Genomic DNA, 14,313 nt, shown 5'->3' with positions numbered 1-14,313 from the left:
GCCAGGCTCTTGGGCAGGGGTTGGGGCTGTGATGAGAGGCCCCACCTACAGACTGGAGCCCAGGAGGCTGTCCTCCCTCATGACCGCAGGGGTCACTGCTCACACCTCGCAGGCCTCTCCACCTGACACCCGGTTAAGTCTGTCTGGGGCAGACGGCGTGAACACGGCTGGGCCGAGGGTCCAACGGGTGCCAAGGGGGCAGGGCAGCCTGTCTAGCTCTCCACCCTGCTCTGGCTAGGCCCCAGGTTCAGAGGCAGTCAGCCTGGGCCTAGTGGGCTCATGTGCGTTTTCTCAACCCAGGAGCAGGCCATCGGGCTCTCTGTGATGTTCCTGGGCTTCCTGATTCCTGCAGGCTGGGTCCTGTACCACCTGGAGAGCTACAAGAAGAGCTCCATAGCATGAAGGCTCCACAGTCACCGCTCCAGGCACAGACTGGAAGATCGGATTAAAGTCATCCTTCCCCCTAACGTTTCCTTGGTGATTCTTTGTGTATGTGCATCTCCGCCCTGCACTGCCCGCCCCGACGCCCAGCACCCGGCTGTCTGAGGGCTGGTTCCTGTCAGCACCCGGGCACTCAGGCCACAGACGCTGCCAACTAGGTGGCAATGGGGTAGACACCTGTCAGAAGGAATAGACACCGCGTCTCTCTGAGCAACAATAAAGGCAGAACTCGCTTCCTTGGACGCCGTGCCCACTGCCCTGTGCTCTGGCTCTGCCCTGTGCCCTGTGTGGGCAGCGATGCCCTTTCCTCAGAGTAGAGGGTGAGGAAAACCAAGGCCAAATCCCCACCAAGCCCTCCCTAGGTTCCATCTCCTGCTTTTTAATCACTTTAGGCATAGGCTTGACCGGGACGCTAAGCCTAGGGAAACAGAACCATGAAAAGGACAGAGCAAGGCATTAGTTATAGAAACATTCTCAAACCACGTTGGAAAACATGTTCACACAGGTGATGTAATGGAGGCCAACCCTGGAGTGGGCGCCCTGCACACCAAGGCTGCCCCTTCTGACTCCGGGGGCGGGGGGCCCACACTCCTGCTACCTCATCACTGAGCCTGGCGGCTCCTCCCCACCGCAGGCTATGGTGACAACCACAAAGGAGGCGTCCGCCTGTGGCAGGGCACCCCCATTGACGACAGTCCTCTGTGACAGTCTTCACAGCAAGAACGACAGTCCCTACTCCAAACTGAACCCCACCCCCACCCCCAATTAAACGCAGGTCTTCTCAGCTGCCAGTTTTACCAGCCGTGAAACACCTCTCCACAGACAGGGCAGGGCAGGGGAGACTAGGTGAGGATGTCGTGGGCCTGGTGCTCCACCAGCATCTCCATGCTCTTCACGTCGGTGCACCAGAACTCCAGGCGGTCCTTCATCCCCTTGATCTGAGGGCAAACCAGGACACACGTGTGTTAAGGCCCTTGGGAATCACAGCACCTGACAGGGCAGTCCTAAATTTCCAGCTAATCCTTTAGGGCAGCATTAATAAAAAGGACACATCAGAGCTGGGAAAGCGGGGTGTGTGAGATGGGATTATCCCAGCCAGTTCTTATCAGAAGGGCATGAGGAAAAACTTGCTTGAAAGAAAACAGGCAAGAATAGAGGAAATCTACAGGATTAAATCTCCAGCAAATATAAATAAGATGGATATGAGCTCAAATCACGGAACCAGGAAAGTATTTGATCGGAGCACCAATTTAAAGATAAAAGACATGATCAGCACAACCAGCACTGTTGTCACAATACGCTTTAAATGCAGGGTTCAAATCTCAAGCTTGCATTAAATTAGGTTCTTTGAAAAGCCCTTAGTCCCCAGAGCAGTAATTCATTCTCTGAAATCTCTTGTCTAATAATGCTTTCTTCCTAAATGGCTTCCATCCAAATGAAACTAGGCAGCACAGATACAACCCAAAACACCCGCAAAGCTGAACTATGTATTTCAAGCACATCACCTGTTGCAAATCCAACACGCGGGGCTGCACCCAGGTCATGTGAACCCGCTTATCCACCTCGTCAATACTGCCTTTCACCAGCCCCACCGAGAGGGCCTTCATCACCAGCAACTCCACCTGTGCAAAGAGGGGGTCGTGTAAGACACCCTGGTGTCAACACGCACGTACCTGTGGACCCCGCCAGCTGTGAAACACAAGGGGAACAAGGAGCAGTTTCTTTCTGTGACCTGAGTCTAGGGGCAGCAGGCTGACTGCCCCCCAAGAGCAGCTCTGCAGCTGCAACATCCCGAGTCTAAGAACTTTATACCTCATTCACGGTGATTTTAGCACTTTTGGCAATTTCTTCAAAAGTGAGTTGTCTATGATTGGCAGGTCGTGTGAAAGTCATCTGAAAAAAATTTCCGTTTATTAACTATTTTTCCAAAAAAAGATTGTCAGAGAACTGATTGATAAGGAATATGTCTGTCAATACTTGCTCTGAAAATACAGATCTTATCAGTACCACACATACTAAAACTTTCTTAATATTAGTCATATATCTTACCTCACTAAGCTTTCAATTCCTAGATAAGAAGGTGAAATACGCTTTATGGTAGTTTTCTACAAGAGTCACTATTCGTTTCCTGAACAAGTACTTGAGGCTGCCATGTGCCAGGGCTGTACCTGGAGCTGGGGATTCCGTGGGGAACTAGAAACACAAGGTTCCTTTTCTCAAGGAGCTTAAATTCTAGTGTGGGAAACCGGATGAGCATGCAGACAAAGAACGGCAAGGGCAATGAGGTGGCAGCTCCCGTAGCGCAGGTGGTCGGGGAACACCTCTCTGAGACGGCGTCATCTAAGCTGAGAGCCAAACACAAACTAAAAAGGCAAGTGGTGGCAGAGGAAGAGGAAAGGTGCTGGAGAGGGTGCGGGACAGGAGAGCTAGCAGCCCAGCTCAGGCTGCGCCCGAGGGCCTGGAAGTGGGCGGGGCCTCGCTTACCTCCATGAGACACAGCAACTGGATTTTCCTCAGAAGTTGGGCCTCGCTGGCTGCTAAATCAGGCTGCAAAGCGAAACGGTACCAGTTACCTGACCTGGCTTTGAAATTCTTTCCACAGCCGTCAACTGAACAAAAAGAAACTGGGCAGGTCCAAACACTTTAGATCACTGAGGCTCATTATTCGCTTCAAGTGATCTGAACTTCACTTTTCTCAGGAAATCATTAGAAGAGTGCTTAGTTGAAGGCCTAAGGATTTTCCAAGACAAGGAGTTTACAAGGTAAGACTTGTGCTGCTGTCACAAACACCAGGGAGCGGGACCACATGGTGTATGTAGGTGTTGCAAGAGGACTCCTGCGCAAGGAAAGGCAGGGAGGGCACAGCCGATGCCTGAGCGGGTCTGGGTGCACTGCCTGCTCAGTCAGCTCGGTGTCAATGGGGCCTCCGAGGAACACACTGCTGAAGTTCCGGAGACTTGTTCTGAACTGAAAGAGCAAGTTACTAATTTGTCACGAAAAGTAGCATTGTCATGAGAACCAGAATGCACCTTCTGCACAACCTGTACAATCTCCTTGCAGTTGGGTCTAAAGGTTATTTGCTGAGCACAGAGCCAAACCGTGGAGAGCGGCTTCCTTGATTCAGACGTTTAGTAGCTCAGACCCCGACATGGGCAGCCGTGACAGCGACACTTCTGCTACAGCCGGGAACAAGTCAAGCTCTTCAGAAAGGGCCCCTCCCCCTGAACGAGCTCTTGCTGCCTGGACAGATACTGCCGGCAAGCACCTCTCAAGTTCCGACTCTTCCTGACATCTCCGTGCCAGCCGTCTTTCTTTTTGAGTGGCACACCTTCCTGAGACGCCAACACACAGGCCTCGTTAGGCTGGCTGCATCTGCTTTCTTCACAGCCCATTGTCGTCTACTCTGTGCCCTTATGTGTGAGTCCTACAAGTTCACCTTGAACTTTGAGAAGATGGAAATTTCCAGAAAAGTACAAAGACTATAACACAACCATAATTCCTATCACCGCTAACATTTTAGTAATTATTTGCTTCTAATAATTTCATTTAAAGAGAATAACCTTAAACTTCAAATCCTTGTTAAGTGCTCTCCTCACTGACTCCCACTCAACACAGGCTCCTTCCCTCTCCCCCATGCGGACCCCTCCCCCACTCCCCACCCCGTGATCTCCCCATTCTCGTCACTCGCTCACTCTAGCCCCACGCGCCCTATTTCACTTTGCCAACATGCTGAAAGCTTCCTCCCCCTCTGCTGAGCACGCTCTTCCATACTCGTCACTAGCTAATTCCTACTCATTCCTAAGGTCACGCACAGAGCAGTCCTTCTTTGGGGAAGCTTCCGGTGACACCCCCTCCACCCCACACAGGGGAAGCTCTCTCTGCTTGTGGCCCTGAGCACTGCCACAGTAACCGAGCTACCACAGCAACTAATCAGCGACCGAACCACCTGCTCAATGAGAGCAAAGTGGCGTGTAGAGGGAAGGCGCTCAGCAGACAGCAGACACACGGATGAACGAGCTCCACGGGTGCTCCGCCAGCCCCGCCTGTGACTGACCTGCTGGCCCCAGGCGGTTTTCAGAGTCTGGAATCGCTCTACGTTGCCGCTGTTAAAGGCATAGAGGGTGTCAATCAGCCACTGCCGGTCAGTGTTCCTCAGTGACTCCAGCACGGGGTGCATGAGCTGTGAGGACGGACACGGTCAGCTGACAAAAAGTCACAGTGTCCCCTGTGTTAAGGAATCTGCACCCCAGGCCCACTTACCAGCTCCCCAAAGTTGAAAACTCCCTCGCCAAGAAGTCCTGCTAGTCCCAGCGTGAAAGCTCTCTCTTGCTGCTCGGACACTACGGCAACAACACAGCCCCAGTTACACGCCAGGCACGAGAATCAGTCCCGTTTGCCTTTAGAAGTCTCACGTAAAATGTAAAGAAACTGTTCTGTGTAATGGTTACACTACAAAGCCCTACGATTAGTCATCTCTTTTAAAGTATTGGATTGACTTAGGTTATACCTGGAACCATATAAATGGCTTTTGTGGGAAAGGCACTCATTGCTTATCCTCACCGAACTATATATGAATCTCCTTCCATTTTCGGCCTGTCTGCTGCCGGCAGGTGAGCCCCTCGTCCCCTCGCCTGCGTGGGAAGCAGCACCACTTCTTGCTTATCTTCGAGCCACCACATTTAGCTTCTTTTGACTAGAACTCTGTTCCCTTATTCTCTTGACCCATTAGTTGTTTTTTCCAATGTATTTTGTTCCCTTATTCTCTTGACCACATTTGTTGCTTTTTCCAATATATTTTTCTTGAGATGCAGCAATTAAAACTGTACTAACAATTTTAGGAGTTGCTGGTCCCCTTAGCTTCAACAGTATACTGTGAAAGACATCTAAAATATGCTGAAATAGGCTAAATTTCTTTTCTAAAAACATATTCCTTGCACTTTTCCCAAAATTCACTGGTCACTTTTCTTTCCACCCTCAAACCCTTGAAAATTCCATGGTTTATTCCCCTGGGTCCAGCATTTCAGTTTTTACGACAAGAGTCCCAGGTTCAGGGATCTCACCGTGCCCTCCCTCCTGCGAGGGGTCAAGGCACCCGCATCACTGTCCTTCTCACAGAGGCCTCTGACTCAGAGAACAGAGAGACCTGGAGAAGGGGCAGGAATGGGGCTACGAGGGCGCGAGCCTCATTTTCACCTGAATTAAACGCTGAAGACAAATACAATGCAGAAACGAAGCTTAAACAACTCTTCCCACCACACGGACTTTCTTCTAAAAGGAATGAACACATCTGAATAATTCCTGAGATCGGCTGCCTCAGGCATGTCACAGCTGCTATGTCGTGTGAGTGAGCTCCTCGTGTGACATGGACTTGCTGGCCACGTTACCTGGCAGATCCTTGATGTCAACACAGCCCAGAAACCGCAGCGCATCTTTGTAGTAGGATGCGTGGTTTCCGATTGTTTGATAGTATTTACTGGAGAGGTCGTAGAAACGACTGTGAACGGATGTCACCCCAGGGAGGTTATTGAGCATTTCTTCAACATCTTCAATTGTTTCCTACACACAGGAAGTGAGATTGCCTTTTTTTGTAACTTGAAACATTTTTCAAGTAACATATAACAAGATGAAAAGCAAAAGCCACAAATGACTGATAAATTTGACTACGTTAAAACGGAAAACTTCAGTTCATCCAAAACACAGAAAAAAGAACAAAGACAAGCTATAGACTATGAAAAGATATTTAAAGCACATGCAACCCATAGGGGAATATGACCAAGGCTAAGTAAAAAACTCTTAAAAATCAAGAGAAGATAAGCAACACAGAAAAATGGGTAAAAGAAAAGATAAAACGGGCAATTTATAGAAGTGGAGACATGAGCAGAGTGGTCAGTAAACCACCAGTAATCAAGAAATCTAAAGTAAACTTTCAGTGAGATACCATCTCATCTCAACAGATCAGTAAGAACTGAGCAGCCTGAATATACCAAGTGTGAAAGTATGGAGCTTCGGGAGAGCCTGTATGATGCACTGACCACAGAAGTCGGTCTGCTATCCGTGTTCACACCTATCCCCAAAATTACACTAAAATGAAAGTAAGAAAGGCATAAACACAGACAGGAATCTTCAACAATGATAATTAGGAAGCAGGGAGGGCTGGGTCAATGGTGAATGGCGAGAACCCATGTGCTGTGGACCACTGGAGGCTGTGTGGGCTCCTGCTGGATGGGCGTGCTGTGATCACACAGGGGAGAACTCTGTTTAAGGGCAACAGGCATCGTATCAACAACTTATTCTTAAGTGGTTTTGAAAAGAAAAAAAACCACACACACACACACACACAGAACAACAAGGCAAAGTGGTGAAATGTCAACAATGGGAGTCCGAGGTAAGGGTAGAGGAGAGTTCTTTTGCTATTTTTGCAACTTTCTTGTAATTTAAAATTATTTAAAAATAAATAAAGAAGAAAAATAGGATTTTTGCCCCCTACAACTTTAAACAACGATAAATCTGTACTGCGGCAATCTCACCTTTGTAACTTGTAGGTCCCCGATATTTAATTTTAGAGCTCCAATTGCGGTTTTACACAGGATCACTGCCTCATCGCTACTTTTCACCTAAAGAATCAGAAACAAGGGAGCCTCAGAACTGTGGGCAGCAGACTAACAAGGAAGGTATCTGTACACTGATTTAACCTGCAGGACTAGAGACACACTGGTCTCTAGAGTTGTGAACAGTGAGCACAGACACAAACTATAAGTCAAATATATTTTAAAAGATCTGACTCAAACTTCACATTTACCTTCTCACGAGTCTTTTCCAGAAAAGTAAGAGCCACATTAGGATCTAGAAAAGAGAGGACAAAGTCAGAAGAACCACCAACAGAGCATCTTTACAGATTGGTTTCGACCACCCAGGACATTTTCAGGTGGGATGGTCTTCAGGTTTAGACCATAAAATACAACACTTAGAATTTTACATTTTCTACCGAAATGCAGAAGTTCAAATAACTTATACTTCAAGATCATTTAAATTACCACTAGGATCTATTCCTTTATGAGACAAAGTGAGACTCACCAGTCATCTGTCTAACTACATGTAGAATGATTTCTACCAGGGACAAAGGATTCACCCTGAAATAAAAACCACATCTTTGAGTGTCAACAAATATCAATGTATCCATTTTCAAAAACAAAAACTGACAAAAGAGTTTTACCTGTGTTCAAATTCACTGATGAAGTTTTCATAAAGCTGTAGAACCAAAACATGGAGAGTAATTACAGGATGTCTTTCCCTTGGCAAAAGCAAAACTTCAGACACTACCATGATGCCCATCACGCAGTAGGCATTGCATAAATGTTTGCTGAATGACAGAAGACCCATATTGGGGCTTATTAAGTTCACATAAATGATCACCAATAAATTACTGAAGAAAGCTACTTTTTTTTTTTTTTTTTTTTTTTTGCTGGCTTTGGGAATTAGAACCCTGCCCTGTGAGAATCTCCCGAAGACCAACTTCCCTATTCGTCCTCCAAAGTATGCTGAGTAAAACAGACTATCAGCTTGAAAGGTTCACTAACCTGACAGAGGTTAGAAGGTTGCAGGCTAATTATGTCCCATTATCAAATATCTTAGCCATTCAGCAAACATTTGAGCACTTGCTCAGACCCTTTGCTAGGCACTACAGGCATAGAATGTATAAGACAAAAACTGAGCCTTTAAGGAGCTTCTGGCCTAGTAGAGAAGAGAGACTTGCAAACAAATAAGTGAAAACACTGTGAGTTAAAAAGCACATAGCTGGATTAGCCAATGAGAGAGGTTGCAAATATTCTGCTATGAGTAGAAAGTGATTTAAAGACAAGAAGCCAACGAAGAGAGACGAACAATTATGAATTATCCATAACTATGATACAGAGCCTTAGGGAGCAAATATTAAGACAGCTCTAATTTATCATTTTCCCACATATTCCAGAAGACAGCATGCCTAGCAAAATCTCCAGGCTTACAGATGATTACAAGTTCCTTTGAGTAGTAAAATGTCAAACTGGTAGATATAAACCACAAGAAAATCTTAGAAGCCCAGATGGTGGAATAACAAAGTGGTAAGCTTCACTGTGCGCACATATAAAGTAATGTATTCAGGGCAAATAATCCAAACTATCATTATGAACTAGCTTGCAGTTCCAATGCTTGAATCAGTTCCTCTGATTCATCCAGAATCCAAGAGAAAGACAACAAGGAGAGATGTCAGGAAAGACTTCAAAGAGTAGGCTACCAGTGAACAAATCTGGGGCGGGGGTGGGTTTGTCAGGGGATCTGGGAAAGGCTGGGGCAGAGAGTGTATTTTTCTGTTAACAAAATTCTAGAAGTGCTCTATTACAGAGGCAGCATGATACTAAGCAGCATTCCCCCTCCAAGCCTCGTGTCCCTCAGTGAAGCACATCTTCCACGCTGCCCAGGACAAAGTGTTCAGGCAAACAAGCAGAGTCAGTGGGGGAGAGGGAAGAGGAGGGACGGCAGTTGTAACAGTTGTCCACCTTCCCTGGTGGTCCAGGGGTTGAGACTCCATGTTCCCAATGCAGAGTTTGAACCCTGGTCAGGGAACTAGATCCCGAATGCCGCAACTAAGAGCCCGCATGCTGCAACTAGATCTCGCGCGTGGCAACGAAGATCCCTCGTGCCCCAATTAAAACCCAGCGCAGCCAAATAAATTTAAAAAAAAATCTATAAACAATAAGATACAGGGGCATGCTAAGAAAGAGCATTTTAGGTTGGGATTTTAGAAGAAGCCAGAATGTCTGTGTTTGAATCCTCTTCTGTCACTTATTAGCTGTGATCTATGGCAAGTCGCTTAATCTCTTGGTGTCTGCCTTTACATCAAAAAAAAAAAAAAAAAAAACAGGACAGAAATAGGACAGCAGTAGTACTTATCTCCCAACGCTGTTACGAGTGAATGAGTAAATGTGTAAAGCACTCAGAACAAATGGCACCTGACAAAAAGTGGTGGCTGAACAGGCTTACTGTTATATATATTATTATTGTAAAGCCCACCTATTATTTTAAAAAATACTTGAACACATTTATATACTCTGACCTAGCATGGCAAATCATTTACCTTAATGAGACCATCTCCTTGGGCAAAGCATGGGTCCTGCACAAAATCAAGCACCTGAAGCGTCAGCTGATGCCACAACCTGAAAAACACAAGGCTCTTAAGACCTATAATCTAGCATCAGTCACAGACATCTTCACCCTTGATGGTCCTATCAAATAACAAATACTAACCAGTCTCTACTGTGTAATACAAGAATGCTAAAGCAGATGCTTTTTAAAAGCTGAGTTCTTTCCCTGGCTCTGCTACTCAATGGTTATGTCACCTTGAGATGACTTAACCTCTCTAAGACTCAGTTTCCTCAGCTATAAATGGAGAACACCTTTCCAGCCTACCTCAAAGGGTTATTGAGAGGCTTGACTGGAAGCAAGAACTCTGCAATCATACATACCTAATTTGAAATCCTGGCTCTTCTACCAATTAGCTGAGTATCTCAGGGAAGGAGCTTAAACTGAGCTTCAGCTTCCTCATCTTTAAACAGGATGAAGGACTGAATGAGCTAATACAGAAAGCCACTAGAACAATGACATAGCACATTTGAAACCAAAGGCTAATTTCTAAGAGTGCAAATAAAATGCTCTGAAAAATACAAAGTGCTATACAAGTAATTATTTGCCAAAAACTAAGAATTTTCTCTCAAAAATTGCTAATAGCAGAAGGCTAATGAACATCATCAAAACACATACTGAGGGCTTCCCTGGTGGCGCAGTGGTTGAGAGTCCGCCTGCCGATGCAGGGGACGCGGGTTCGTGCCCCGGTCCGGGAAGATCCCACGTGCCGCGGAGCGGCTGGGCCCGTGAGCCATGGCCGCTGAGCCTGCGCGTCCGGAGCCTGTGCTCCGCAACGGGAGAGGCCACAACAGTGAGAGGCCCGCGTACCGAAAAAACAAAAACAAAAACAAAAAACAAAACCCCAAAACCCCACATATTGCATATCCATGTGAAAGGCACTATGCTAAAGGCTAGGGTTGGTAACAGGGAGGTATTACAAGAAGTGTATTTTTCTATGGAACATCACTAAACCAACGCCAGCAACTCATTCTATTCATTTAAAAAGAGGTTACTGCTTAGCAACTGATAATTTAATTGTTCTGAAATTCACCCTGTTTCTAAGCAAAACCAAACTCTGAGACCTCTCTAGGGGCACAAATCCCAACATGAAATGCTATAAAAAGTATGGGCCATGGGAGAGAGCAGAAGTGGTTGCACCCCACCGTGTAACCTGAGGCAGAATTAACAGGGGAAGAAAACCCCAAACTGCACTGGCCTCTGGTTTATCTGTTCCAGACTGCCGAGAAAGATAACTGTAGCTACAGTGCCACTATGACAAAGCCAAGTACAAGACACTGCTACCTGTTATACAAAATGTATGGCAGCCTAACCCCGAAAGGGTGTTTTGCTTGTTTGACTGGAATCAAGAGGTAAAATCACAGCCCTGAACCGTTTTCGTAAGACCAGAAGGAAGGGGAGTTTCGAAGCCTCAGTCACAGCCCCTCGGTCCGGAAAGCAGTGAACCCTAGATCCCCAAACCCAGCCTATGGCTCTCCTCCTCAGTCCTTGTGGGATGTCACCCCTCTCCCTCGTCGGCCCTGCCTTCCGGGTTCCTCAGCGCACCTCCTCGGTCTAGCCTGTCCCCACTCTCTCCACACGGGTCTGAGCGCCCTCAGTCCATCAAGGTCCCGGGCCTCCCCCGTCCCCACTCCGTGTCGCTCTCCTATCCCAGGACGCCCGGGTCCCCTTGGCTCGGCGCTCACTTCTTAGTGTAGAGCTCCTCCAGACGGTGCCACACGGCGGCCTGGCCGGGCCCGGAGCTCTGGCTCTGCTGTAAGAAGCCGGGTACGTCCTTCATGACGGGAGGAAGACGCCGGGACAGCGGTACTGCGGGGATGACCAGGCCGCGGGCTAGGGCTGCCAGAAGTGCTCACTCACTTCCGGCGCCGCGTCGCGCGGGGCAGGCCGGGAACGCCATACGCGACGTGAGGCGCCCGCTGGTTGTCATGGTAACCGTGCCTATTTCCTTCGGGCAGAGTTCTCCTCAGGGTTTGTACCGCAATCCCCTGGCAGTTCGCCGTTCTACTCTGGCGTTGAAGAGTACGGGCGCCTGGGTCGAACCAGCCATCGACTGGCTGTGTGGCCTCGGCCTTTGTGACCCAATGTTCCCGATTCAAGTGGGATGATAACAATACTACCTTCCTAGTAGTGGCTTGCGAGGACTAAGTATAAATATGATGCCTGTCCATAGAAAGCACTCCCAAAGTGTTAGTTATCATCGCCATCTCAATTGAAAAAAGGTGGGAGCGAGGGTAGAGAAATGCAGGTTCCTGGTTTGGTCTCGGGCACCAGAGGAGGGAGATCATCAGACCAGGAAACGGCCCCACCTTGCGTCCACCTCCACCTGGGCTGCCGGGGCCGGGAAAGAGCGCGAGGCTGTGGTAAGGGCTTGCGGGGGCGGGGCGAGGGTGCACCGAGAGGGGCGGGGCGCGCTGGGGGGCGGGGAAAGAGAGCGCGAGGGTGTGGTAAGGACGCGCTGGGGCGGGGCACGCTGGAGGTGGGGAAAGAGAGCGCGAGGGTGTGATAAGGGCTTGCAGGGGAGGGACTTTCGGGGGTGGGGCGCGCTCGGGGGCGGGGCGCGCACGTGACCCCTGGACACCTGACGCTGCGGGCTGCGGAGGAACATGGCGCTGTGGGCTTGTTCAGTTGTTCCAGCCCTCAGGCTTTGGGGCCTGGAAGGTGCGCGGCCCTGGACCCGCCGGCCTCGGTTTGTTCCGGGTGACGGCGGCGGCGGGGGTGGCGGGCGGGACCCAGGGCGGAGACTGATCCCCTCAAGCGAGCGGGGGAGTCAGGCTTCCCCCTGCGTGGTCGGCGGGACGATTGGAGGACCCGAAAATGGCAAGTCCCTGCTCACGCGGCCCTGAAGGGTGTTCCGGAGACACCCATGGCATTGGTTTCTCGTTTCTTCCCGGGGTATTTTGGGCGTGTATAAGCAACATTACTTGTTCATTCTTGACATCCCGCCCCCTTTTTAGTTAGATTCTTTTCTGTACCTGTCCTTTTTTACTTAACATGTCTTGGAGTTACTTCCATTCTAAACAAATGTTTTCTGAGCCTTTTATATTAATCTGTAGAATTCCATTATATGGATGTTTCATACTTTAACGAGTCTCTTGTTGAAGTGGGTTCTAATCTTTAGTTATTACAGATAATGCTGTGTTGAATAACCTTGTTTGTACCTCATTTTTTGGATAAGTTTCTAGTAGTGGAACTCCTGCGTCTACATTTTACTGCCCCACATAAAGGTCGTGCAGTTAATACTCCCACCAGCGTATGTTCATACCCCTACACAGGTTCATACACAATAATTGCACATTTTGAGTCCTTGTCTAGGAACTGAACCTACAAGTGGAAAAATCTTAAGGCCCATAGTTGCTAATCAGGGTAGTTAGGAAACTAACTTAAATGCCCACTAATGGTCAAGTGTTTACGTAAATAATAGTACGTTCATTTAATGCCTTCTTACACAACTACCAAAAATATCGAAGAGTTTCATAAAGAAATACCAAGGAGGAGTCTTTCTTTCATCCAAGAAACTTTTAATTGGACTCATTATCTACCAGACTGTTCTAGATGCGAGGATGGAGCAGGGGTCAGACAAACTGTTGCCTCCGTGGAGCTTATTCCAGTTTCAGAATCTGCAGGCAGTTGTGTGGGTGGGGCATGGCTAAATAGTGACCTGGGCTACCAGGTGCTGATCAGGAGACCGCCATCATTCAGTAAACCCTGCTCCCACTCCCCCCACCCCGCTGCCCCCGCCATCAAGCAGAAGTCTGGAGGGTGCCCGCGAGGAGCAGTCCGTTTGCACAGGCTGTCTGCAAGTTGGAATTTGTGCCTTTCGAGTTTGTGTTTTAGGGCTCGTATAAGAAATCGCCCTTTGTTGCCCTTTCCCAGGCACCACCCATGCTTGCCCCTCAGAGCACCCCTACTCCCAGTAACTCTCATTCCATGTAGCATATACTTTAAGTCATTCAGTATATTCTAGACATTCGGTAAAATTCTGCCAGGTGTTTTTCAGCGACAGACGTTTTACTTATGTAGGTGAGAAATACACATCAAGTACCCTGAGTAATACCTTGCACGCAAGTAGGCACTCAACAATGGTAATGACTTCTACAACATGGGTATTTTTTCAACACCAGCAAGCAACTTTTCCACAGACACCGACCGGGTGTCAAATTTAAGTGAATTCTGACTCTGTCAGCCTGGAGATAGCACCAGCTTCCACAGGTTAAGGGCTCAGTCCCACAAGACTGACACCACTTCAGCTGCCAATCCAGGTTCACCTGTGCTTCTGACGAACTGACTGCAAATCGGAGGTTCCCAAGACCCCCTCCTCTGGTTGGATTCACTTGCTAGAGCGGCTCACAGAATTCAGGAAACCAGTTTACTTACTAGATCGCGGGTTTATTATAAGGGATATTAAAGGATATGAATGAACAGCCAGATGAGGAGATATGTATATAGGGCGAGGTTTGGAAGGGATTTCAATACAGGAGCTTCTGTCCCTGTGGAGTTTTGTTTTTTTTTGTTTTTTTTTTTGCGGTACGCGGGCCTCTCACTGTTTTGGCCTCTCCCGTTAAGGAGCACAGGCTCCGGACGCGCAGGCTCAGCGGCCATGGCTCACGGGCCCAGCCGCTCCGCGGCACGTGGGATCTTCCCGGACCGGGGCACGAACCCGTGTCCCCTGCATCGGCAGGCGGACTCTCAACC

The 14,313-nt window shown here is 48.3% G+C and overlaps 1 protein-coding gene across 1 annotated transcript; it reads right to left on the bottom strand.

Moving 5' to 3' along the window:
- Positions 1-921: 921 nt before the first annotated feature.
- On the bottom strand, positions 922-11,398 carry PSMD13 (proteasome 26S subunit, non-ATPase 13; the record flags this gene model as incomplete). The annotated part of the gene is made up of 13 exons (XM_079708727.1): positions 922-1,379; positions 1,947-2,063; positions 2,254-2,334; positions 2,926-2,988; positions 4,496-4,621; positions 4,702-4,781; positions 5,826-5,997; positions 6,969-7,055; positions 7,241-7,284; positions 7,516-7,571; positions 7,655-7,689; positions 9,554-9,632; positions 11,304-11,398. 13 exons carry the CDS (start codon positions 11,396-11,398, stop codon positions 1,284-1,286), a joined length of 1,131 nt encoding a protein of 376 aa, XP_079564853.1. The 3' UTR covers positions 922-1,283.
- Between the last annotated feature and the right edge of the window lie 2,915 nt (positions 11,399-14,313).

Source organism: Hyperoodon ampullatus (assembly GCF_949752795.1).
Source record: "Hyperoodon ampullatus genome assembly, chromosome: 7".
Taxonomy (NCBI): domain Eukaryota; kingdom Metazoa; phylum Chordata; class Mammalia; order Artiodactyla; family Ziphiidae; genus Hyperoodon; species Hyperoodon ampullatus.
The sequence above is the reverse complement of the archived record's forward strand: the minus strand, read 5'-3'. Positions and strand labels throughout refer to the sequence as shown.